This window comes from Myotis yumanensis, unplaced genomic scaffold (assembly GCF_028538775.1).
Source record: "Myotis yumanensis isolate MYYU_CA2020_CCGP unplaced genomic scaffold, mMyoYum1.0.hap1 SCAF_12, whole genome shotgun sequence".
Lineage (NCBI taxonomy): Eukaryota > Metazoa > Chordata > Mammalia > Chiroptera > Vespertilionidae > Myotis > Myotis yumanensis.
In genome coordinates, this window is record NW_027223763.1 from 54501259 (window position 1) to 54525914 (window position 24656).

The following is a 24656-nucleotide window of genomic DNA, read 5'->3' on the forward strand; positions in this document are numbered from 1 at the left end:
ATGGGTTAAACTCCTCACACATTTTCTTTTCTTAATCATGGAAGAATCCTAAAAAGAAGCAACAATAGTCTCAAGATCCAAAGGTAAAAAGACCCTTATTTTTTTTAACATTTTGGAAAGGAATGTTCTGGGATCAGACTATATAAAGCAGTAATGACAGGGTTAACACAATCTATTAGAGGCCTAATAAGAGTTCTCTGATTCTAGTATGTGTTTTATCCAAATCTATATCTATATCTATATATTTCTTGATTTCAGAGAGGAAGGGAGAGGGAGAGAGAGAGAGAAAGAGACATCAATGATGAGAGAGAATCACTGATTGGCTGCCTCTTGCGTGCCCCCTATTGGAGATTAAGCATAAAACCCAGGCATGTGCCCTGATAGGGAACTGAATCATGTCATGACCTCCTGGTTTATGGGTTGATGCTCAACCACTATGCCAGTGGTCGGCAAACTGCGGCTCGTGAGCCACATGCAGCACTTTGGCCCCTTGAGTGTGGCTCTTCCACAAAATACCACGTGCGGGTGTGCATGTACAGTGTGATTGAAACTTTGTGGCCCATGCGCAGAAGTCGGTATTTTGTGGAAGAGCCACACTCAAGGGGCTAAAGAGCCACATGTGGCTCGTGAGCCGCAGTTTGCCGACCACTGCACTAAGCCATACCAGCTGGATTGATTCTAAAATGTTTTGAAAATTAGCATTTCAGCATTCAAAATGTCTGTTTTTTTAAAATATATTTTTATTGATTTCAGGGAGGAAGGGAGAGGGAGAGAGAGAAACATCAATGATGAGAGAGAATTATTGATCAGCTGCCTCCAGCACGCCCCCTACTGGGGATTGAGCCTGCAACCTGGGCATGTGCCCTTGACTGGAATCGAACCCAGAACCCTTGAGTCCTCAGGTTGATGCTCCAACCACTGAGCAAAACCACCTAGGGCAAAATGTCTCTATTTTAAACAAAATGTCATAAAGCATTAAACTGAGAAAATGTAAAAGTCTTAACATTTGTTTTATATTGTACTGGCACAAAGTATTACTTTCAATATAGGTCATATTTTTAATTTCAGAGGAATTTTCTCTGCTGACCTTTAAAAGGCAAAATTTTTTTTTTCTATTTTTGAGTTTTCACCAGTATCAAATACTAATTTTATTGTCTGTGACTCACAGCAAAGGAAGTGTTCCTTTTTTGTAGATTATATTGATGATAACTTGACAATAAACTTTTTAAATTGACCAAGTTCAAGGTAGATATTGTATTTGTAAGTTACTCTTCTCAGCCAACTCTATTATGAACTTTGTAAGGGTTTTATAATTTTTTAAAAACCTGTTCTTGACTGAGATGCAAGCCTTCCATAATTACATGTCACAGTGCAACTCTTACGCAATGGGCCTGTGGTTTTCCAAATTTAGTACAAAGCATGTAGTTTTATCAGTGAGTTGAGATTTAGTCTTGTTCTCCTTTGATTCCATAAATGGTTGTTCCAACTTTAAAAAGGGCCACCTAATTTACAACTATTCTCTATTTTTTTTAAGAGTGAGAAATAACACAAATATTTGACATGCTGACAAGAGAACTTCAGCAACTTTCTCCCTGCCCTGAAATACGTCACTCAGAAGCCTCGTTTCCTATCCCTAGACTTTCTAGATGAGTCTAGAAACAAACTCTCAGAAATGTCCATGAAGTTACAAGTGTTGACAAAACCTGAATGATGCCTCTGGGAATGGAGGGTCAGAAGGACTGATACCACAAATACTTATTCGTCCCGGAAATAGGAGGGCCATATTTCCAAATATTCCAATGGAGCCCTAGAATTAGACTTTACTGTGTTGAAAATGGTATCCTCCACTTGAAGATATTAGCATAAATTTCATGTTGAATCAAACCTATAATCCATAATAACTTCCCTGGTAGAAGTATCTCAGATCAACAGACTGGCATGCTCTTAACTAGTTGAAAATAAAAACGATTAAAGACAGCTTTTTGACTAGTTATGCTCAATATTTTCCCTCCATAATTAAAGTTAAAAGCATCTCAGCAACTTCCCCCTTTTAAAATCCATAGCTGTCTTCAATAATCACATGCATTATTCTGGCTATTTAATTCTTCACTTCTGCTTGTAGTGACATACTGTTGCATTAGGTAAGACCATTAATTTTGGTTGTACAGTCTCACTTGGTTACTTTTCATTCGTCTAAAATTATCAGGAAAGGCTTTTAAAGTTATATTTTTGCCTTGGGAAGGTGGGATGGGGTAGGACACCACCCTTAAAGTCATTATTCTGCCTCTAATATTCGCTAACTGTTGTAAAGGTTGTAGGTGCCAGGCAATTCCGCCCGGAAAACTGAAATCTAATACTCCTATTAGGAACTCCCAACTAAAACAGGGCGCTGAAACTGTTGCCGGCAGCAGGGGTGCGGAACCGTGCTGCTCTTCTTGCCTAGGATATACGGTACAGGGGTACAGGGGTTGGCCCTGGCTCGGTCCACCTGCCAGCGCCGTTTAAAGTTTCTGAGGCTCTCAAGAACACAATGACTTGGATCAAACGGCCTAAATGGCAAGAAGGGTATTTCTACTGCATCCAGGAAGCCCTTAAACTCCTGCGGACTACCTCCTTGCAGGCGTCCATGCACTCGCCCGCCCTCTATCACTGACCAGAGATGATTTCTGAGGATCCCTTGAAAGCCTGGAGCTTTATGGCTGGAAAATGAAACGACGCTGGAGTGTGGCCACATCATTATTTTGTGTCGCGCGGGACCAGATGGGCAGTCAGTGAATGGCGCAGGGATGTGATGGACAGTTTTATAATGTGATTTCCCCCCAGAAAGCTAAAGCCGGCTTCCTTTCCCTCTATTTCCTCTCGGTCTGTAGTACTTGCGTTCTCCCCCGCTCTGCAAGATCAATTAACTCAACTTCGCCGTGGAGTGGCCAAGAGGGAAGAGGGTGAATTGGTCTCTCTCTCTAATCTTGGTAAGAGTCGGAGGAGTGACGGCGACCAGGGGACTGCGGCGGGGACCCGGAGCGCCCTGTGCAGATTGCAGGGTGGATACGCGCAGGCGGTTATGGAGCGGACGGTGCTCTGGACCCGCCGCGGATAGACACCCTGGCGGCTGGAGGGGCCCTCTGACCTCGGGGCCGACTTAGCAGCCGCTGCCACCTCGCAGCCGCAGCATTTTCCTGCCATTATCGCCGCTCTTGAGAAGTCATGGAAGACGCGACAGTGCCAGACCTCAGAGACATCGAGCTGAAGCTGGGGCGCAAAGTGCCGGAGAGCCTAGTGCGCTCGCTGCGCGGGGAGGAGCCGGTTCCCCTGGAAAGGATCAGGGACCCCTGTGGGGGGAGCAGCGGCGGCGGGGGCGGCTGTAGCAGCAGCAGCAGCTGCTGCAGCCTCCCTCCCTCCTTGTCGTCCTCCTCTTCGTCCTCCCCAACCTCGGGCTCCCCGGGAAGACGGAGCCACTCCAGCACCCTGGAGAGGCTGGAAACCAAGCTGCACCTCCTCAGGCAAGAGATGGTGAGTGCGGTGCGCCGCCGGTGGGCATGGGGGCCTCCCCGGCAAAATGCAGAGATCGGAGCTGGGAAGGTAGGGCCTGGGAAAGAGGGTGGCGAGGGCTGCAGGGGTGGGTTCAGGTGCGTGGGAGAAGAGGGGGAGAGGAGCGCACAGGGGGTGCAGGTCTGGAGGCAGCCGCTGTAAGGCTTGTTTACCCCGGACTTTGCTCGGTTCACGGTTTGCCAAGACAGCAGAGCCTGCTCTGTTCTGTGCATTTTGATTGCAAGGACTTGGTGCTCCCTGGCTGCGTCCATCATTTAGCGGCCAGAGCGCAGTCCCCCGGCACCAATCCCCCCCCCCCCCCCCCCCCCCCCCCCCCCCCCCCCGGGTTTGCGGTTACTACCGAAGCATCTGGGGCCTGCTGCGAGCCATTCACACTTTAGGTTCAAAAAGGTGGCTCAGGCCATTGCGCTTATTACGGAAACACTTCCGGGTTTGCCGAGAGGTGGCGCCGCGGGGTCCCTGCAGCCTGGCTGCCTGACTTGCTCGCTCACTCCTCTCCCACCTCCATGGCCTCCGCCCCTTGGTGCAGCTGCTGTTCCGAGGCCACTGTTGAGCTGATTCTCCACAGCTGGTTCGGAAAACAATGGCCCACTCCTCCTGTCCTTGATGTTCTCATGAATAGCTTGCTACACTGTTTTGATCCAAGAGAGCAGGTGATCTCCAGGCCCAGGGATTTGCTAATAACCACTTCCTCCCCTTCCCCCTCAGTCCTCAATCTGCAATTGTTTTCTGTGCTGTTTGCAAATGTTAGCCCAAGAAAGGGAGGGTGGGAGGAGGAGGGGGACAGGGAACACTCCTTATTCCGGATGGATTTAGATAAAGGCACTTGCCATAAGCTCTTGTGCAAGTCACTTCTCTGCGGCCTCAGTGTATTTGTACAACGAAGTGGTTGGAGGAAATGACTCCTTCCTGAATATTTTGAGTAAAATGACAACAAATCAACAGCATTTTCTACCAGGTTGGGGAGAAGGACAGTTGCAACAGGGGCCTCCTTGAAGGATGATTGGAAGGATTTTCTACGTAAATGATGCTGTCTGCTGGAACTTTGCATTAAAAAGAAGTAACCAGAGGTGTTTCCCTCCTCTCTTTCTGCAATTGGAACACTCTGGAGGGAATGGATTCCACAGCCTAGAGTAATCTTGGCAATCATATGAGCACAAAAAGCCAGTCTTCAAGATCTGTCCCATGTTCAGAATTTTCACCACATGAAGGCTCTAGGAAACACTAAAAACCTCTCTCAAGTTCTTTAAAGCCATTCTATAGCTTGTATGTCTCAAGTATTCATTTTTTCCCTACATGGAGTGCCCAGGTGTTTAAAAATATATATAGTTATAGCCCAAGCCCCATGCCTCAGTTGGTTGGAGCATCCTCTGGTGAACCAGGAGGTTGTGGGTTCAATTCCCTGTCAGGGCACATACCTAGGTTGCGGGTTTGATCCACAGTGGGGGCCCATTTGGGAGGCAACTGATCAATGTTTCTCTCATATCTAGGTTCCCCTCTCTCTTTTTCTGTCCTTCCCGCTCTCTTTAAAAATAAATAAAAACAGTCCTAGCTAGTTTGGCTCAGTGGATAGAGCATCAGCCTGTGGACTAAGGTCCAGATTTGATTCCGGTCAAGGGCACATGCCCGGGTTGCAGGCTCAATCCCCAGTAGGAGGTGTGCAGGAGGCAGCCAATGATTCTCATCATTGATGTTTCTATCTCTTTCTCTCTCCCTCTTTCTTCCCTCTGAAATCAATAAAATATATATTTAAAAATAAATAAAATAAAAATAAATAAAAACATATCCTCAGGTGAGAAATATATATATATATGTGTGTGTGCATGCACGCATATGAATAGGTAGTTGTATGTGTATATATTCATGCATCATGTGTAATGCAAATGATTTTATACTATACTTATGTTTCACTGTCCAGATACACAGGTTATACATATTATTCAACAAGTATTTATTAAGCATTTATTATACCTGTTAAGTAACTGGCTGCTGAAAGTACAAAATGAAAAAGTCAAGGAGCCTCTCTATTAAGGCTCTCCAATTTCTTGTACTCATTTGCCATTTATTATTTTTAGTTTATTAAGCCAAATGTGTTCTGTAACTCCGTAGGTTAAAAAAAAAGCATCTGGTTATTAACAACTAAAGACACTACTAAGGAGGAAAATTTCCTCCTATTCTTCTCGGTTCTTTGGCTGGTCTAACAAGTAAATTGACATAAGACAGATTAACAGGGGAAAAACAAATTTAATTTCTTATGTAAGGTAACCCCAATAAAATGTGAGACACAGGGTCAAGTGAGGCAGTTGAGGCGTACTTGCCTCTCTGAGAAAAGTAATGGAATAGGGCACTAGGGCTTCAAAGGGGAGAAAGGTAGTTCTCAGGCCAAGAAGAAGAGCAGATGTTTGGAAATTAGATGTTTGCCTGGCTAACAGACCGGCTGTTCAGATAAAAGTTATCTCTGGTAATAGCTCTCTTTCTGAACCAGGCCCCTATCTACATTCTTTTAGGTAGTTAAGGGAGAAGTAAATTTTTTTCTCCAGCCTGCTGGGTCTTGATTGTCTTCAGCTCAAAATAATCCAAATTCCAAAGTGGTATATATAGAGGTCATGTATTCTCTTCCTCTTCAACACTTTCCAGATATATCTGTTTTTCCTAATGAAAATGTTATAGAGTTAATAAAAATCTATTTCCCCAAGCCAGATCTTGCTATGTGCAATGATTATGGTATCTTAATAAATAAACTTTAAAAAGCAAAGAGAACAGTAACAGCAGAGGCACATTGCTAAATTGACTATTCATTATATTTTCTATGTGAAGCATCTATGCACTTAGGAGAATTCATGCCAGAACAGATGTCTTGTGTTCCATTATGTACTCTAATAAAGGTCTCCATTGAGCACATGATAACACTGGCTATGAGACGTGAGAGAGAAGGTATATTTCCTGGCCAATGAGAGAGTTTCCCCCCAATTTGCATACCTCTCTGGGTGCTCAGCTTTAGCATAGTTGCAAAGCAACAGATTTGTTTTCATGTAGACTTGGCAGTTTTCTCATAAACATGAAACAGATGCAATTCTTCCTATCTTCCCCTAGTGTCTCCATGTAGAGAAGCTGAGCTATGATCTCTTAATCATGATTTTTATGTCCTTGTCTATCCTCTACCATGAGCATTGGGTTAACCTTCTTGGTATTATGTATGACCCCATATTTCATGCTCATTATTTTGAGTTGTTCACAGATTTTTCTTCTGGATAGTCTAGAATTGTCAGGCTTTGATCTTGCCTTCATAACTCCTACCTAAGATGTACCTTAGCCATGCACACACCTTTCTAGAGACTTCCAGGAATTAGCCTCCTTTTCCTATTAGAATGGATGTGTATACCTTGGACACAATACAGCATAGCCTTGCAGGGAAATAGTCTTAAGATTCTTTACATACACATGACTTTATCATTGTCTCTCTCATCTCCTTTTATGCTTTTATGCATAATTTCCTTAACTCTTATTAGTTAATGTTATAATCCATGCTCATAGAGGCCTGTGAAATGCATTGTAATGGAAGAAAGTTGAAAAAGATTGAACAGGGGGGAGAATCTGTTTCTGTGATCAAATTTCTTAATGTCGAAACTCTTATTAACAACAGAAATAGCACTATACATAATAGAGGTGTAGGAAGGAAAATATTGCAAAAGAAATTTTTCAGGAATATATTTGATACGACAGGCCAATTCAAGGTAACCATCAGGATGTTTGGGGGAGGGAGAAAATTTTCCCTTGTGTAAAGTATTTTGATTTTTAATTTAAAGATGAGGAAATTTGACAATACAATAAAAAATGAAGAGATACACATAGGAAATATATGATAAAATTGGAAATAGATTTCAGACCTCTTGTACAAATTATGTCCAATAATATTTGTTCACCACTTTTCAGTTCACAGAGTGTTTTAATATCTATCATATCATTTGCATAAGACCATACTGGGAAAGGAATTCTTTTACAAATGTGATCATTGTGGCTTAGAGAAGGTTGAGAAAGCAGGCCAAGGTCACACAGCTAATTAGTGGACAGAATCACAACTTAACTCATATCATCTGAATCCATGTACTGTGTTTTTATGAACATTCTGGTCTGTATCCCAATAATTTCCCTTCAAAATATAGTTTTTTATACATCTGTAATATGTTACCACTCCCTAAAATACTAAGAGACCAATCTAAAGAATCCCTCAGGATGCATGCCAGGGGTTGTTTCATACAGGAGTTCATTCAATAATCAACAAATATTTATTGAGTGCCTACTATGTACTAGGTCTGCCTCAAGGCCTTGGGAATATAGAACAAAAGGCCTACTTTAAAAAGCCAGTCATCCAAGGTCTATGAAATTATTTGAAATTTTCTTCCTACTCTCTATGCAAAGACTCCTTTTTTTGGAGGGGGGTGGCACCAATACATTGTTATGAGTATTATACTTCTTTCAGTGCATAAAGATTCCTTTTGCAAAATTTTCTTAAAAGTGGAACTTTAAGCATTACTTATCAAATACTATTACTCTAAGTTCTAGAATATCTCAGAATATCCAAATATTTTCCAATAATTATAAACAATCTTGGTCAGAACCTGCATTTGATTTCTTAGTGATTAATTTTATATTGCACTTTTACAGTATGTGTAAAGAGTTTTAGTGCTACTTCAATGCATCCATTTCATACATCTAGCTTGAGCGTGAAAATTATCTACATCAATTTACTCTGGAAGAAATTTGAAATGCAGGAGATTATAAAAGCAATTACTAAAGAACGAGAACCTGGAATTAGAAGGAGTCTAATACACCTTCCCACATTTGCCTTCCTACATAATTACTGTTTACAGAATCAAAGTAGAGTTTGTAAAGAAGTACGTATTACTTGTAGATGCCATATTCTGGATTTTAGTCAACTCTTTATTATGTTGGGATGGTTATTGCAGTGCCATTATAAAAACTAATTTGAAAATATTGTGTCCTGATTTCCATATTTTTGCCAATTATTTGCATACCAGCTATGTAGTAGTGAGGTAAAAACAATCTCAAGTTAGTTATTTTTTTTCCTACTATTAAAGCATTTAAACACCTCACCCAATTCATCAACTCTTGCTTTAATAAAGTTTTCTAGGCAAATACAGTAGTAGACACAAATGCAGATACATCAAGTGATACTGGAACATAAATCAAAATGTTATTTTTCAGAGGGAAGGTGGGGTGCGAGGGTGGGGAGTGATTAGCAGGAAACTCATATGCATATATGCATAGCCCTTGGACAGACAATCCTGTGGCGAAGGCCTGGGAGGGGCAGGTGTGGGGTGGAGGGGGTCAATGGGAAAAACAAAAAAAAACAAAAACAAAGGGGATATCTGTAATACTTTCAACTATACATTTAAAATAATAATAATAATAGTAAAAAAATGTTACTGATACTTTTTCTCACTGATCTTTTTCATGTGTGTACCCTGTGTTAAATGGCTTACTTATTTTGTAGTAAAACGAAAAATTATTGCCCCAACTGGTTTGGCTCAGTGGATAGAGCCTCGGCCTGCAGACTGAAGGGTCCCAGGTTCAATTCTGGTCAAGAGCATGTACCTTGATTGCGGGCACATCCCCAGTAGGAGGCGTGCAGGAGGCAGCTGATCTATGTTTCTAACTCTCTCTCTCCCTTCCTCTCTGTAAAATCAATAAAACTTATTTTTATTGAAAAAAAAGAAAAATTATCTTAAATGTCCTCAAAAAGAATTTTACTACACGAACTTCACACTTGCATCAGCAATACTTCAACTTAAGTAGGCAACAAGATTTATATCATGGTTTCTAAAATTTAGTTATTTTTTTAAGTTGGACAAAAAACTTAAGGAAAACCCTTTGATATATAATTGAGAAGCTTAAAGTAGAAGGCAACTTCTTTGATGAGTTCACAAGAGAGATGAAAAGATAAAAAGGGAATATAATTTGGCCAGAGAAAGATTACAAACAAATACATCAGCAGGTGTGTGATGCGATGGTGGAGATTACACATAAACGTTGAGACTAACAGATAAAGCTGAGGAGATTTCTCACAGCAAATGTGCCTTGTACAAGGAATTAAAAGTGCTAATAACTACATAAATTATAGGCTTAATATTAGGGATAAAGACATAAAAGAGATCAGGAAATCTGATTCCTAACAGTAGTTTCTTCTGTCATGTTGTGCATGGAGTATTATTAAACTTCCTTACTCTAGTAAACAAATCTTGTTGAAACATGTTTCCTTACACAGTGGCTCAAAATTAATGGCAGTGCAGGCAGAGATAGTAATGTTACACAGACAGAATGCCGAGGATTTATACATAACGTGAAAACAGTGACATTTCCAAAAAATGGATGAGCCCGGCCCTGTCCCAAGGAATGTATGTTGAATGATTGGTACACTCATGAGGAACATATTCTGACCAAAAAGAATTACCTTTCATTTTTATTCTAGTTACACAACCATACTGCCCCGACCTTGAGAGACCACATTTTACGCCAATTTTAAAACTGGTTGTGTTCACTGGGGTGATTGCATGCATAAAAACACCTTTTACCGTCCACTTTGTAGTGGTGAGTCACAATGAAAAGGCTTTTTCACACACTAAGGCTTTAGCTTTTAAGATACGACTTCTGAAACTGGGCTTTATGTCTGGAGTTCTCTGGGGTCCCTGAGAATGTGTTTCTATTTCTTTGAAGGACATTTTTTTGTTGTTCTTCTTTAAAGGTTAATATTCACTACTCATGTGGTGGACCTCCGGTTGGCTGGAACCTTCAGCGGCTTTGGAATCAGACAAGCTAGGATTCCAGTCACGTCTAGAACAAGACAGGACACAAACCAACAGGGCCCAGCAGGCTGTCTCGGCCCAACACTCTATCCCTGCAGAGACTTTAGCTCATCTTCCATGGTCCCTCATGCTAGCCTTGGCTCTTTCACTCACTGGTATGTGGCACTGCGCAAGTTATAATACCATTTCTGAGCAAGTTATAATACAGTTTCTTTTTCACATAGGGATAAAGGCATCTCTACCAAGGCGCCGTATGAACTCAATGAAATGAGAAAATCAGTTATTACATAGGCATTCAAAAACAGTGAGAATGATGACAGTTAACAGCTACTGTATTATGTCAATTACATGGCTGTTCTGTTGACTTTAGACAAGAAGCCCTAGATGGGCAATGCTGCTTTGCGACACATGAAAGCTTAAGCACCGCTTCTACCAAACTGACTATCATAGCTTCAACCATGTCACTAGATCTTCCATAGGGACCGAATTTCTATACAAAAGCAAAAAAGAAATGTGGGTAGCCTTTCCCCAGCTCCAGTGCAAGCAGAGTACAGTAGCATAGGTTAATGAACCTAATTTCCAGTATCCTAGGTAGTCTGAGGAACTGGAGACTACTTAGAATGAGACCTTTCATTCATTCATTCATTCATTGTGAATTTATTTGGGTGACATAGGTTAATAAAATTGTATAGGTTCCAGGTGTGCAATTATAATACATCATCTATATATTGTCTGGTGTTCAGCACCCCAAGTCAGGTCTTCCATCACCATATAATGAGATCTTTCTGTGTGCCAGGTACTCTGTTAAACATGTTATATGTATCATCTCATTGAAACCTTATAGTTATCGTAACTAAACATAATTTTCACAGTTATCTTATAGATGAAGTACTAAGGTTTATTGTTAATGCTTAAGATTACCAAGATAGTAAGGAGATGAGCTAGGTTGTAGTCAGTATCTGAGCTTTTTTTTTTTTTTTAATTTACCTTTATTGTTGAAAGTAATATAGATGTACCCTTTCTTTCCCCATTGACCCCTTCTAGCCTCCCTCCTCCCCACAGGATCTGAACTTTTAACCATGACTGTAGTATTACATTTCATGCTTGAGAGTACCTCTATGCTTTTGTTGACACCCAGAATTAAATGTATATATCTGCTTTCCTTTCAGAATTTCAAAATATTAAATAGTTTAAATTATATCCTTATTTACCATAAGCTCTCCCAGGAGGAATAACTAAAGACATGGATGTTTATATGTAGCTATTTTTTATTATTATGTCTATTTAGTATCCAATTTCTATGTATGTTAAAATGGCTATACCAACATGTACTTTTTTTTTTTTTTTTTTACCAAAGTTAGACATAGTTTATCTGTCTTAGGAAAAAACTGGTGCTACCAGCCCAACCACTCTTTTAAAAAAAATTATCTTTATTGTTAAAAGTATTAGAGATGTCCTCCTTCCCCCCCCCCCCCCCTGCCATTGACTCCCTCCACCCCACTGCCGCCCTCCACTACAGGCCTTTACTGTACTAGTCTGTGTCCATGGGTTACACATATATGCATATGTTCATTTTACAGATAAGGAAACTGGCTTACAGAGGTTAAGTAACTTGACTAAGTCACTAGAATTGGTTTCTCAGCCATTTATTCAAACAAGGGCCACTGTGAGCCTGGCTACATGGCGGATCCAAATTACTCACAAATCATACTATATGTGAGTACCATGAAGTATGCTCATTTGCTGTGAATGCACATTTTTACAATAATTTCATCACACATCTACCAATGGATCCATTGTTATTTCTTCAAAAACATTATTGTTTCCTTTTTTTAAATTAAAGATATGCTTTTTCATTATAAAACTTCCAGAAATTGCCGAAACCAGTTTGGCTCAGTGGACAGAGCGTTGGCCTGCGGACTGAAAGGTCCCGGGTTCGATTCCGGTCAAGGGCATGTACCTGGGTTGCGGGCACATCCCCAGTAGGAGATGTGCAGGAGGCGGCTGATCGATGTTTCTCTCCCATCGATGTTTCTAACTCTCTATCCCTCTCCCTTCCTCTCTGTAAAAAATCAACAAAATATATTAAAAAAAAAAACTTCCAGAAATATAGACATTGAAAAAGGAAAACAAAAGTCTCCCTTCACTTATTCTCAATACTTTAGCTCCCCCATATTACTCTATACCCCAAAGGAAACTGCTGTTGAAGTTTGGTATGAATCCTCTCAGGCCTTTTTCAATCTCTTTGCATATATATATATATATATATATATATATACATACACACACACACACACACACACACACACATATACATTCACATAATTTTGGTGTTTTAGATTTCATTTTCCTTCATCTGACATGCACTGGATGATTACATTATGCCAGTTAGTACTGTAAACAGTTTTCATGTATATGTTGTTCTGTTCTCACCCCTCACCCACTTTTGAGGTAGGCACTGTGAGGTGTTAGGTAATACAAACAGATTCCTGATAGAACTTAAGAAATGTTTATCTAGTTAATTTTTATCCTATTTTATCACTTCTCATATAAACCTCAACCAGTTACTAATTAAAAAACTGCCTTGGTTGGGTCAGGCAGAATGTCCATTGCAGTTAAGCCTATATTCTAACTGACACATCTTAGTCTTCAAAATGTTAATCCCATCAGTCAGGAGTCGGGCACACTGGACTGCCTTTAGGGGTGATAGTTCAATCCTGACCTCTGATGCCTTATGATTAATTTCAGATTTTCAGGGGATAATTTCCCTCATTTCTAAGTTCTAGGGGGCACATCACATTCATATGCATGTCCTCCTCTACTATCAGCATCAGCTTTTCTTGAATAATTTTTAAGATTTAAAAAAGATTTGATGGATACCATGGATTCTTTTTATGCAAACTAAAAAAATGATCAGAATTACCTGTTTGTAATTAAAATTATGGAATTTTCTCTCTGTATGTTAACTTAGGACTTAAGTCTCCAACTTTCCATATATTGAGAAGAAATCGAGAAGAAAAGTCCCTCCTCACAAGTCACTTTATCACAAGTTGGTGATAAAGTCCAACTTGTAAGGCTGCTCAATTCAGATACCGGTAGTTCCTTTGCTGACAATTCAATGATAAATAGGTCCGATTGGCTTTTCATTGGTGTGGTTAACTTTGTTTCTAAATGTTCTTTTAATTTCATAAAATCTTAAATTATGATGATTAAATTCTTACATGCAGTCATTGAAACATGCAAACAGTATAAAATGATCTAAAGTGGAAAGTACTAGAAAAAGTTCCCCACATCCCTTTACCCAATTTCCCCTCCTTAGAGACAACTACTAAGAATAATATTTTATGTATCCTCCTAGAAATTTTCTGAACACATGAAAGCATACCTCTGGTTTCTTACATACTTTAGCTATAATTATACATGTATTTTTGTGACTATACGTGCATGCATAATTTTCAAACTGAAACTCTTAGGAGCTCATGTTGCAGCTAATTTTCTAGATTCAGCAAACACTCTGGTATTGATTATAGGTATATATTGCTTCAAAGCATAACTTACAGTGCTGCCACTTCGGATAGATTACTGACAAAGTACAGCAGTCAGAGAGAATCACTCTATTTGTATACAAATATTGCAATTGATGAGGCAAAAATACAGAGTCAATAATCTCTAGAAATAGAAAAGAGCATCATAGGGTGCTCTCCCTCCAGGGGTCACTCCCATGCCATTCCCTCCCCCCTCTCCTTCCCACATAATCACGGATCTCCTAAACTCCAAGGGACCCCATGAGACTTGGAACCAGGGGAGAATGGGCAGGGACAGCTAGGTCCCAGGGTGCTCTCCCTCCAGGGAGCACACCCAGGCCATTCCCTTCCCCTTCTCCTCTCCCCACAGGTGTGCATTTCCTAACCTCCAAGGAACTGCACGAGTCTTGCAACCAGGGGAGCAATGGGCAGAGGCAGCTCATCCCAGGCTAACCCCCGAACCTGACTCCAAGGTCCCTTTTTCTCTGACTTCCTGGTGAGCCAAGGCAGCCCAGCCCAGGCTCTCCTGTCGCTTCTTCTATGCCCTTCCTTGTTTTACTGTCCTACGTATATTTTTTTCAGTCATCAATAAATTCTTGCTTGCTTCTCTACTACTACTACTACTACTAATAATAATAATAATAATAATAACAACAACAAAGAAAAGAGCATCAAAGGCCTTAAGGTAGAAAGAAACTATAGAGGTCATCTAGACCAATTCCCTACTGGCATGCTAGTCAGCTGATTATTTTTTTCTTCAACTTCTTCAGTGATGGGTACTTCCCTGGCTCACAAGACAGAACATTCCATGTTCAGATACTTCTATTCATTATCATTGTTAATTGGCAATTCCAGTTATTCATCAAAAAACAAACTCTACAATCATTCACTATGGGGAAAAATGCTCTAGCATGTGTGTCTACAAGCCATGGATTTATAACCTCAGATGAAAGCTCTCCAGTGTAAAACACAATAAAAGCTCAATGAGTTCCTCCTGGGTTTCTGGGTCTATGTGTAAAACAAAGGACTTTCTTGCCTTTCTTGCAAAATGAGAAAAGAATGACAAGGCCATGTCTTGGCAAGAGTGGAGAGAAACAGGCAGTCTTCTCACAGGGGCCAGAAGTGTGTATGTTCAAGGTGCCTTTAGAGGTAAACTTGACACTGTATTTAAAAAAGGAAAAAAAAATATTCTTTGACATAGCAATTCTGGTGCCAGGAATATTTAGGATAAATATAGAAATTTACTTACCCTAAGGAAATAATGAATATGCACACAAAAATATAGTCTGTAATTTTGGTATTATTCATGATTAAAAAATAAAAATAATCTAAATGACCAATAATGGTAGGTAGGTTATTTATGTGCATATAATAGAAATTTGTTTAGCTATTTAAATTATATTTTAAAATTACTAGAGGCCCGGTGCACAAATTTGTGCATGGGTGGGGTCCCCAGGCCTGGCTGGTGATCAGGGTCATCAGGCTGTCTCACCCAATCCCAACCGGGGCTGGGCCAATTGGGTTCTGCCAGCCGGGGGTGAAGGACAGGGGGAAGGACTGCAGGAGGTTGGCCAGCCAGCTGGGGGGAGGGACCTCGGGAGGTTGGCCAGTCAGTGGGGTGGAGGGACCACAGGGGGGTGGCCGGCCTGCCAGAGTAGGGGGCAGATGGGAGGAGGGACCACGGGAGGTTGGCCAGTCAGTGGGGTGGAGGGACCGTGGGAGGTTGGCCGGCCTGACGGAGTAGGGGGCAGATGGGAGGAGGGACCATGGGAGGTTGGCCGGCCACGGGCAGGAATGAGGGAGGTTGGCTGGCTCTGAAAGGTTGGCTGTGGGAGTGCACTAACCACCAGGGGGGCAGCTCCTGCATTGAGTGTCTGTCCCCTGGTGGTGGGTATGAGTCATAGCGACTGGTCGACCGGTCATTCCAGTCATAAGGGTCGCTTAGGCTTTTATATATATAGATTTATGAACAGCAAAAAGTTTTGGATATAATATGCTTAGGAAAAAAGGTTGGAGATAAAAATATCCTATAATATTCAGAGTGGTATCATTGGGTGGTGGAGTTATAGGTGATATGTTTTTTTTGTTTTTCTGTTTAGCTCTTGTTTCATCTGATTCCTCTACACCAAGTATGTCAAATTTGCGGCCCACAGTCCACATGCAGCCCACAGCAAATACTCATGATCGAGTACTCATTTATGTCAGCCCTTTGTATTCAGCATGTCTCTATCGAAATAAACCTACGTTTCTATGAAAATTGAAGCTTTTGTTTTTTTGCAGCCCACATAAACTTAAACCTTATTTATTTGGCCCATGTTAGCTGTTGAGTTTGAGATGCTTGCTCTACACTGAGTATATTTTGTATTTTGTTAAGAAAAAAAAATGATAGATAGAATTAAAAAATAAAAAAATTAAAGAATATGTGCTTCAGAATAAGGTAGAGTTGAAGTCAAGGAATTATAGCTCTGCCTTTTATCAGCTAAATGCCTTTCAGAGTTTAATATATATAAAATAGCTGGCATTCAGCCTGCTAAACAGAAAGAGCTCATTAAGCAATAGTTTTTCTGTCCTGCCCATTTGATTAATAGCTTAACTTTTTGGTGCTTATAAGAAAAGATGAGATTAGAATTATTTCTACTACTCATTTTTCTCTCTCTTCCCTTTATTCCATTTCAAAGAAAAAGGGAGTATGACTACATGTAAAATAGCTTCTTGTCCTACACATACTAAGTCTGAGTTGCTAAGTTTGGCACTGAGCGCCTTTGCATAGAAGTAATACCTGGAATGCTTAGTGCCTACGTAAGAATTGGCCACTTCAACTTAGGAACGTCCTCCCTGTAGAATAAGGTGCATTAAAAACCAAGGGACCCTTGTGATTTTAGTCACAGTAGCTGATGCTAAACATGGACAAGTTCACCAAAGGAAGGTAATGAACTTGTCTGCTACTCTCAGAAATATTTACACGCATTCTATAGTCTCTTCACATGAGTGGAGAATATTAGGACTCGGATAGATGTTTATATACATTTTTAGACAGAAAATTGCCTTTTCTCTCCTAAACTCTTAAGGGTCCCCAGGAGACTTGCAACCAGGGGTGCAATGGGCAGCAGCCGCTCCTCTCAGGCTTAACCCATGAATCTGGTCCCATGGCCCCCTTTTCTCTGACTTTTCAGTGAGCTGACAGCAGCCCTGCCACAGCTCACTTCTTTCCTGCAATGTTTCTAGGGAGCCACCGCCCAGGTTCTCTCCTGCTGCTTCTACCCTAAGCCGTTTCTTGTTTCGCTGTTCCCAGCTTTCATAAACACACTCTCCAAATTAAAGAAAAACATGGCAGACATGCTATTACTTTACTTCTAAATACCTCAGTGAGTATTTCTCCAACGAGAACAGTTACAGGGCATAAATGTCCTTCCTCCCTCTTGCAGAATCGCAGTCATAATTAATGACATCCATCCTTTTCCTGCTGAGTTCAGACCTTCCCTAAGAATATCTTTGAAAGGACACTAGAAGTGGCTACTTCACATCGACCAGACCAGCATTCAGTTAGACAATATAGCAGGGTCTACCTGAAGCATACTAGGGGCAATCGGAAAACGCCCTCAACTTCTCACCTTCCTGTTGACCTAATGCCAGAAATTCTATTCTCACAAAATCATCTTTTCAGCCAGAGTTTATGTTCCCTGTGAAAATATGAAGTAGCAGCTGGAAGATTTTGGAGCATAGGTGGTATCCAGTAAATACATTTGAATGCCGGATACAGTAACAACACTATTGCCTTCTAATATTTGAACTGTATGGGAACAGGGATTTGAAGAGCCCGTTTTGTTAAGTGAGAGAAAAGGTCACAGGAAAAGAATATAATTTTTTACCATTTTTGTCTAAGAAAAGATGTCTCCTGTGAGTCGTTATTTTGCACTATACATCGTAGTTTACAAAGCATTTTCACATATGCTATCTTCTTTCCTCAGTCCTAAAGTTAATGATGTTATAATGCTTCAAAGATGAATATAACATTTGCTAACTATGTTTCAATGCAATGTCTGTAGCTATATTTGCTAGAATACTGTATTTGCCCAATAAATGCGACTAGTCTCCTGCCTAATGCTATAGTTACTTGACCAAAGAAGTAATGACTCAAGCTCTACTATCACTGTCATCATGTGCTAAACTCCTTTGGAGAGTTACATTTAATAGAAATATTCTTACGTTGAATTAACTCTTGAAAAACATCCACTTGTTTTTCCTTTAATCTGGCTATGTTTATACTTTGCCAAGAACCATGCATGCCCTGACAACTCCGATGAAATGAAATATAATTTTAACTTTCATATTCTACTTCTTGAGTTTATTACTCCATTTTTAAATTTGTGTTTGTGTTTGCTTTTCAATGTAATATTTGTTCCAATTATCCCTTACTTGGGAGTTCTTAAAAATCAGTTTGGGGATGTCAGAATGAGTATGTGAGAAGAAAGTCAGGATAACTAAGAAATTTATGGTCTTCTTTACATGTGGTTTTGTCAGTGGGGAATAAATGAACTAGAACTTGACAAAGATTATTTTGGTAAATTTTGGATTTTCATGATGAATGCAGATTATGCATTGTTTTAATAGGGACCAAACTTAAAGACTTAAGAATGGGTCATAACATTTCCCCCCATTCTTGTTGGTTACATTCCCTCCAATGCCATCCTTCAGAAGTAGCCTTGGAAATTATGTACATTTCATGTCTATAAACATGTATCCTGCTTCAAGGTAATCTTGTACCACAGGGAAATGAAATCTGTACCGTCTATACCAGTACACTTAATGTAAAATAAAACTATTTTCTTAGATGTTTGTATTGGTATGATATCTTTGGTTTATCACTTAAACAAGTTGTTTTTTATTAGCAAACAAATTTGTTGTACATGAGCTTGATCTATACTTTGGAGTACATTTAAACTGATAAACATTCTTTTTAAAAATATATATATATTATTGATTTTTTTACAGAGAGGAAGGGAGAGGGATAGAGAGTTAGAAACATCGATGAGAGAGAAACACTGATCAGCTGCCTCCTGCACACCCCCTATTGGGGATGTGCCCGCAACCAAGGTACATGCCCTTGACCGGAATCGAACCTGGGACTCTTCAGTCCACAGGCTGATGCTCTAGCCACTGAGCCAAACTGGTCAGGGCTGATAAACATTCTTTATGTAATGGTAAGCATTTTTTGGATGTATTTGGTTATTCAGTGGCAGTAATTTTTAATTACTCTCCTTTCCAACCATGTTAAACTTTACATTTATAAGTGAAATTAAAAGATTAATTTTACAGAACATGGAAAACTTATTTAGTGAAGCAACTGACTACTTCTGCTCATATGTGGATTCTTATGTGGATTCATACATGATGAAGTCAGGAATTTTGAGATCTTAATGATTGTCATGTATTATATTGATGTACACTGTAAACTTACTATAATTATTATATTATTATAATGATGAATACTGTAACTTTAAAGAGCAACTAACAAGGCAGTGAAAAAAGCTTTCTCAAGCAGTGCTTCTTTCAGCCATGATAGAAAGTAATCTTTTTCATGAACCATAGCTTTACTTGGCATCAGACATGGAAAATCAACATGCTTGGAAGCACACTGCCAGCACAAAATGGAACCGCTCGAACATTTTTATTTGATTAATAAATTAAATGAGCTCTGAATATGATCATTAGCAGTCAAAAAATAAATAACAAGAATGAACTCATAAATGGATGCTACTTTCTGTATTGGAGCCTTTTAAATAATCATAGCACAACCATCTTATCTTATTGGCATTGATAAGCAAGTGGGTTGAAATGATTATTGTTAGACTCTGTAACACTGTTTTATTTAAAACCACTAAGCATTAAGTCTCCTAGGAGCACTATCAAATGCTCACATCGCTGAGTTGGAAATCGAGATAGGGAGTGATTTACAGTAGATAAAGACAAGGCCAGGATTTTCCATTTCCCAAATTGGTTGTTTTGAGTGTCATGGAGTGGCCAATATAAATAGAGGAAAAGAATTTGCATTTACACTTAAATTCCAAAAGTTCAGACATCATTACTGGGGATGATCAGCAATTTCATAACATGAAGGGTTGGGTTATTTTTGTTTTCTGTCAGTCTTAAAACAAACTGATTCTATTTGGATTTCACCCAAAATTCTCAAGGAGTAATATACTTTTTCTTTTTTTTTACTTTTACATTTTTTTACATCATTGAGTTAATTTTGTGGCAATAGTATCAAATCACTTGAAAAAGTTATCCTCTCTATGAAAATAATCCAATGCCTTTTTGTAAGCAGATTTTGGTGCTATTCATACTATCTAACTCTTCTAAGAACAAATATTACATGATTCACATACTTGGAAATGAGTCTAACAGGAATCTATTTGCCATCTCTTGACTTCACACATGAAATTAATTTGACCCAGCCAAAAACCTTGGTTGTTCCAATTAAACACTGATGATGCATATCTGTAGTAAATATACATATTTCCAAAGCCTCAACCCCTGCTGGGCCTTAAAGACAGATGGAAACTCTCAGTTGCACACCATTTAACTATGTAAATACCCACCCTGGGCACGGTTCACCACCTCTGCTTCTAGAAATGTTACTATAACAGTAATCAAGTGAATGCAACACATATTTTTAAGCACAAACCACATCCCACTCCTGTATAGGCCCCAGAAGAAATACAGTTGAAGACACGGATTTCAGATTACTTGCAAACCAATGAGGTTATTAGTAAAACAATAGCAATATTTAACCGCCATGCTATTAAAAATTCTGGTCTAATTCCAAAGGCCCACGATCTGTAATAACATATAATTTTTATATCAAGCAAATTACATCTATCATAACCATTCAATACTATGCCTAAGACCTGGTCATTTACATCTTCATGTACAACTCCAGCCCCACCTAAGTTCCTCAGATGTGCCATGTGTACTCTTAGTTCTTGACATTTGTATAGGTTGTTCTTTTTGCCTGGATATTTCTTCCTTTCCCAGTGCTGTCCCTCACATCTCATCCAGTCAACTCTGACTTTTATCCTCCAAGTCATACCACGGATAACATTGTACTACTATGTATTTTTCTCATTTTTTACTTTTTATATCCCTCTCTAGAACATGAGTTCTTGCATAGCTAAAACCATGTCCAATATATTTCATCTCTATACATTTAGCAGAGTATAAGAGCTCGGTACTGGAGAAGTAAATTAGTAAAGCTGTCTAGAAAGTGCCCTGCAAAGAACTGGTTTTATAGGAGGGTAACCATAGGTAGAGGGAAAATTTGCCTGGGCAAATTTGGGGTAGAATAAGCACTTGTTAGTTAGGAATCTGTAATGAGAATGATGGAGGCAGGTGAGAAGGTTATGTGGGAATTAGTGTTGTAATGAGATAGGAAAGGTAAAACAATCACAATTAATAGAGAATTCTCAGCTTGAATATGGTTGGATAAGCAATAAGGACCAATTGTAGTTGTTATTTGAGGAAGTTGTGTAATAAAAGCTGTTATATTTTTGCATACTTACTCATTTTTTTCCTTAAGATTTTCTTCTTGAGAACTAAACAGTTCCATGTGTTTTTTATTATGGGATCCTTAAAGTATGCTGTACTTTTGAAATACTCATAAACAAGAAAGCATACTGTTGATTACTAAGGAATTCAAGTATGCAATAAAATAAAAAATGACAAAAATATTTTTGGAACAAGGGAAGAGAGAAGGTTATACTTGTACAAGATATAAATATTCCAAAATGTTTGTTTTCTTCCTATCAGATATAATTCCACGATTCCATAGGTTTTATAATTACACAATAAATTAATGTAAGTTGCCTTTATTAGAAAGTTGATATTTTCTAAACAAAAATATTTAATAATTTAATGTTTTAATCATTCAAGTGGCATTGAATGATCAGCTACTTATATAAATTTTCATGTTTATGATTATGTGATTTATCTTGTAATTAAGGTTTTTTCTCATTAAAATGTAATATACACTCCTGATAGTTATTTTAGAAAGTACATAAGTATAAGTGGGAGGCAAAAATAATGATTATATTACCCAAGGCCATTATTATATAATTTTTGTCTTATTATATTAAATTATTTTTTTTCTGTAATTTTCCTTTGCAGTGTTGAAATTCTAATATATGCCTTATATATTTCTTTTTTGTAGAGCCTATATTTTTGCTTGGCATTGTATCATAAACCTTTTCCTATGTGATTTTCCTAAACCTAATTGTTAACTGCCTGAGTGAGATTCCATTTTTTGTGCATTTCTCTGATATTGGATATTTAACTTGTTCCTTATATTTCTGTCGTGATGATACAACAGTTCAGGTTATTTCCTTAACAATTCCTAAGCTGAGGGAATAAATGTCATTCCTTTTGCAACATAATTTTCTAATTAATTTTTTTGGTCAGACTGAATATTCTAGTAGGTTTTTGTTAAGGGGACCATGAATGCTGTCTCCTGGGCTCTTGCATAGGGAAAGGAAGCAGGTAGGCCATGGGGTTCAGAGCCAGGGAGGTCTAGGTCTGAATCCTGGCTCCATCACTCCGTGGTTGTAGGACAGTGGCAAATTACAGATCCTCTCTGAGTTGCAATTTAATAAAATATACTATTAGAGTTTTTATGAAGATTAGGTGGAAACAATTTGAATTACTTGTTATAGTGCCTGGAACTAATGCTTTATTAAAGGCTAGTTATTACTGTTTATGCTGTTATTAATGTTGTTGGAATTTTTTGCTATCACTATGGAAATTAACCTGGATTCGTTAAAATTTTCTATGTGGGATTACAAACACAATAATTAAAACAGCAAATGCCTCCACTATCGCTAACATGCATTGTTACCAGGATTCTTCCTATATCTGCCATCAACCCTGGGGGCTTTACCTGTGAGAACTATGGTTATTTCCTAGAATTCAATACACCACCTCCAGGTGTTCTCTACCTACTTCCTGAGCAGTTAATTCTGATAATTGCAAAACCAGCCTAGAAAGATTTTATTGTTATTACCAAAAATTGACAATGGCAACCACACTGATTAATTTATAAAAGCAGCACATACAGAGTGTTAGGAGAGACCAATGCCAAGTTTTAGGCGATTGCAGGAGTTTCATTTCTTTTTAAAAAAAATATTTTTTTCTTGATTTTTAGAGAGAGAGTGAGAAACAGAAACATCAATGAGAGAGGGACATCTTCATTGGGTGCCTCATGCACCCACCCTTACTGGGGATTAAGTAGGCAACCTGGGCATGTGCCCTGACCTGGAATCGAACCAGTGACCTCTTGGTTCCTGAGTTGACACTCAACCCCTGAGCCACACCAGCTGGGCAGAAGTTACATTTTTGAATCAAGAGACAGATAATAGGGAAAGAAAAATGGCTATTACTTTTAGAGACACCCAAATACAACACTGCTTATACTTTTTAAGCTGCATCCACCAAGATTTTAATTAGTAGAAAATAACCTCGAATTCTAGGTAAAGTTTGAGCTTTAATTGCAGTAACTTTGTCTTCTTTTTCTGTATTATAATTTAGGATAAACTTTTAAGTTTTAACTTTAGAAAATTCTTCAAGGATTTTATGTGAGTAGGAGTCATATATTTTCTTTAATAGAGAGATTAAATCAACCCAAATAGAGCCTTATTTAGATAATTCATACCCAAGGGAAAACATGATCTGGCATCATCTTTGCTAATTATATGGCAAGCAGTTATATCCAGTAAAACCCAGCAATTATTTAGTATAATTTTTTATCAACTGAGTTTATGAATTGTATTTATGGAAGGAATTCCAAATAGAAAATGAAACATTCCTTAAAAAATGAATAGTTATTTAGGTGCTAGTTCACTGGGAAGCATTCCATCTTAGGGTATTTCTATAATGTTTTATGGGTATTGAGTCAAAGTTTTATTATAAGCATCATTCTTATGTTTAATTTATAATAAAAAGCATGTGTAATTATACTATAAAATTTTAAATGTTTCATAGATGAAATTTCAATGTAATGGTAGGAGAAGTCATCATCTGAGCAAAAATAGTGAAACCCTTGGTAATGTTATGAATCTGGGTGCCTGGACATGTCCTGATGCATTCATCATGTACCATCTGCTCCAGTAATTCTTGCCATCAGCTGCCATAGCTTGTCAGTGGGTACTGTAGATTCCTACCTATATATCTACCTTTATTCATTCTAGGATGGATTTTTCTGCATGGCTGTGACATGAAACATACTAGCAAACTACAAGTCCTATATTTTAATAGGACATTTAAAAGCTATAGGGAAGTTAGGACCCGGTTAAGTCTGCATTACTTTGTTTTCTTCTCCATGCTTTCCACCTGATGTGATAAGAACTGAGAAAAGTGAACCACCCTATTCCCACTAGTTCTTTTTAAATGTAGTGACCCATCTGTTGCCATATGCCAGGCATCTGCTTTTATCATCCTCATTTGTGATCCTTCAGAGATAGAAGTGATAAATTAACATGGAATTTATGCTAATTTTTACTGCTACTGCAAACCATTTAATCTGGCAGCAGTGATTTTCAGATGTAAGGAAATGCAAGAGGATAAGAATAGAAACAACAATGTATTCCCAGCTACATTTTTTGAATAGGTGTACAACTTTTAGATAATTGTAGTGTCTACATAACTCCATTTTTTAAACTTTTCATTTAATTTATTGGGGTGACATTGGTTAATAAAACGATGTAAGTTTCAG

The 24656-nt window shown here is 38.8% G+C and overlaps 1 protein-coding gene across 1 annotated transcript in view; it reads left to right on the plus strand.

Annotated features, from left to right (window-relative positions):
- The first annotated feature begins 2506 nt into the window (after positions 1–2506).
- LURAP1L (leucine rich adaptor protein 1 like) overlaps positions 2507–24656 on the plus strand; it is a 42659-nt gene continuing 20509 nt past the window's right edge. The window contains exon 1 of the mRNA XM_070431677.1: positions 2507–3510. Within this exon, the coding sequence (XP_070287778.1) occupies positions 3205–3510 (306 nt within the window). The 5' untranslated portion in view covers positions 2507–3204. The remainder of the gene's footprint in view (positions 3511–24656) is intronic.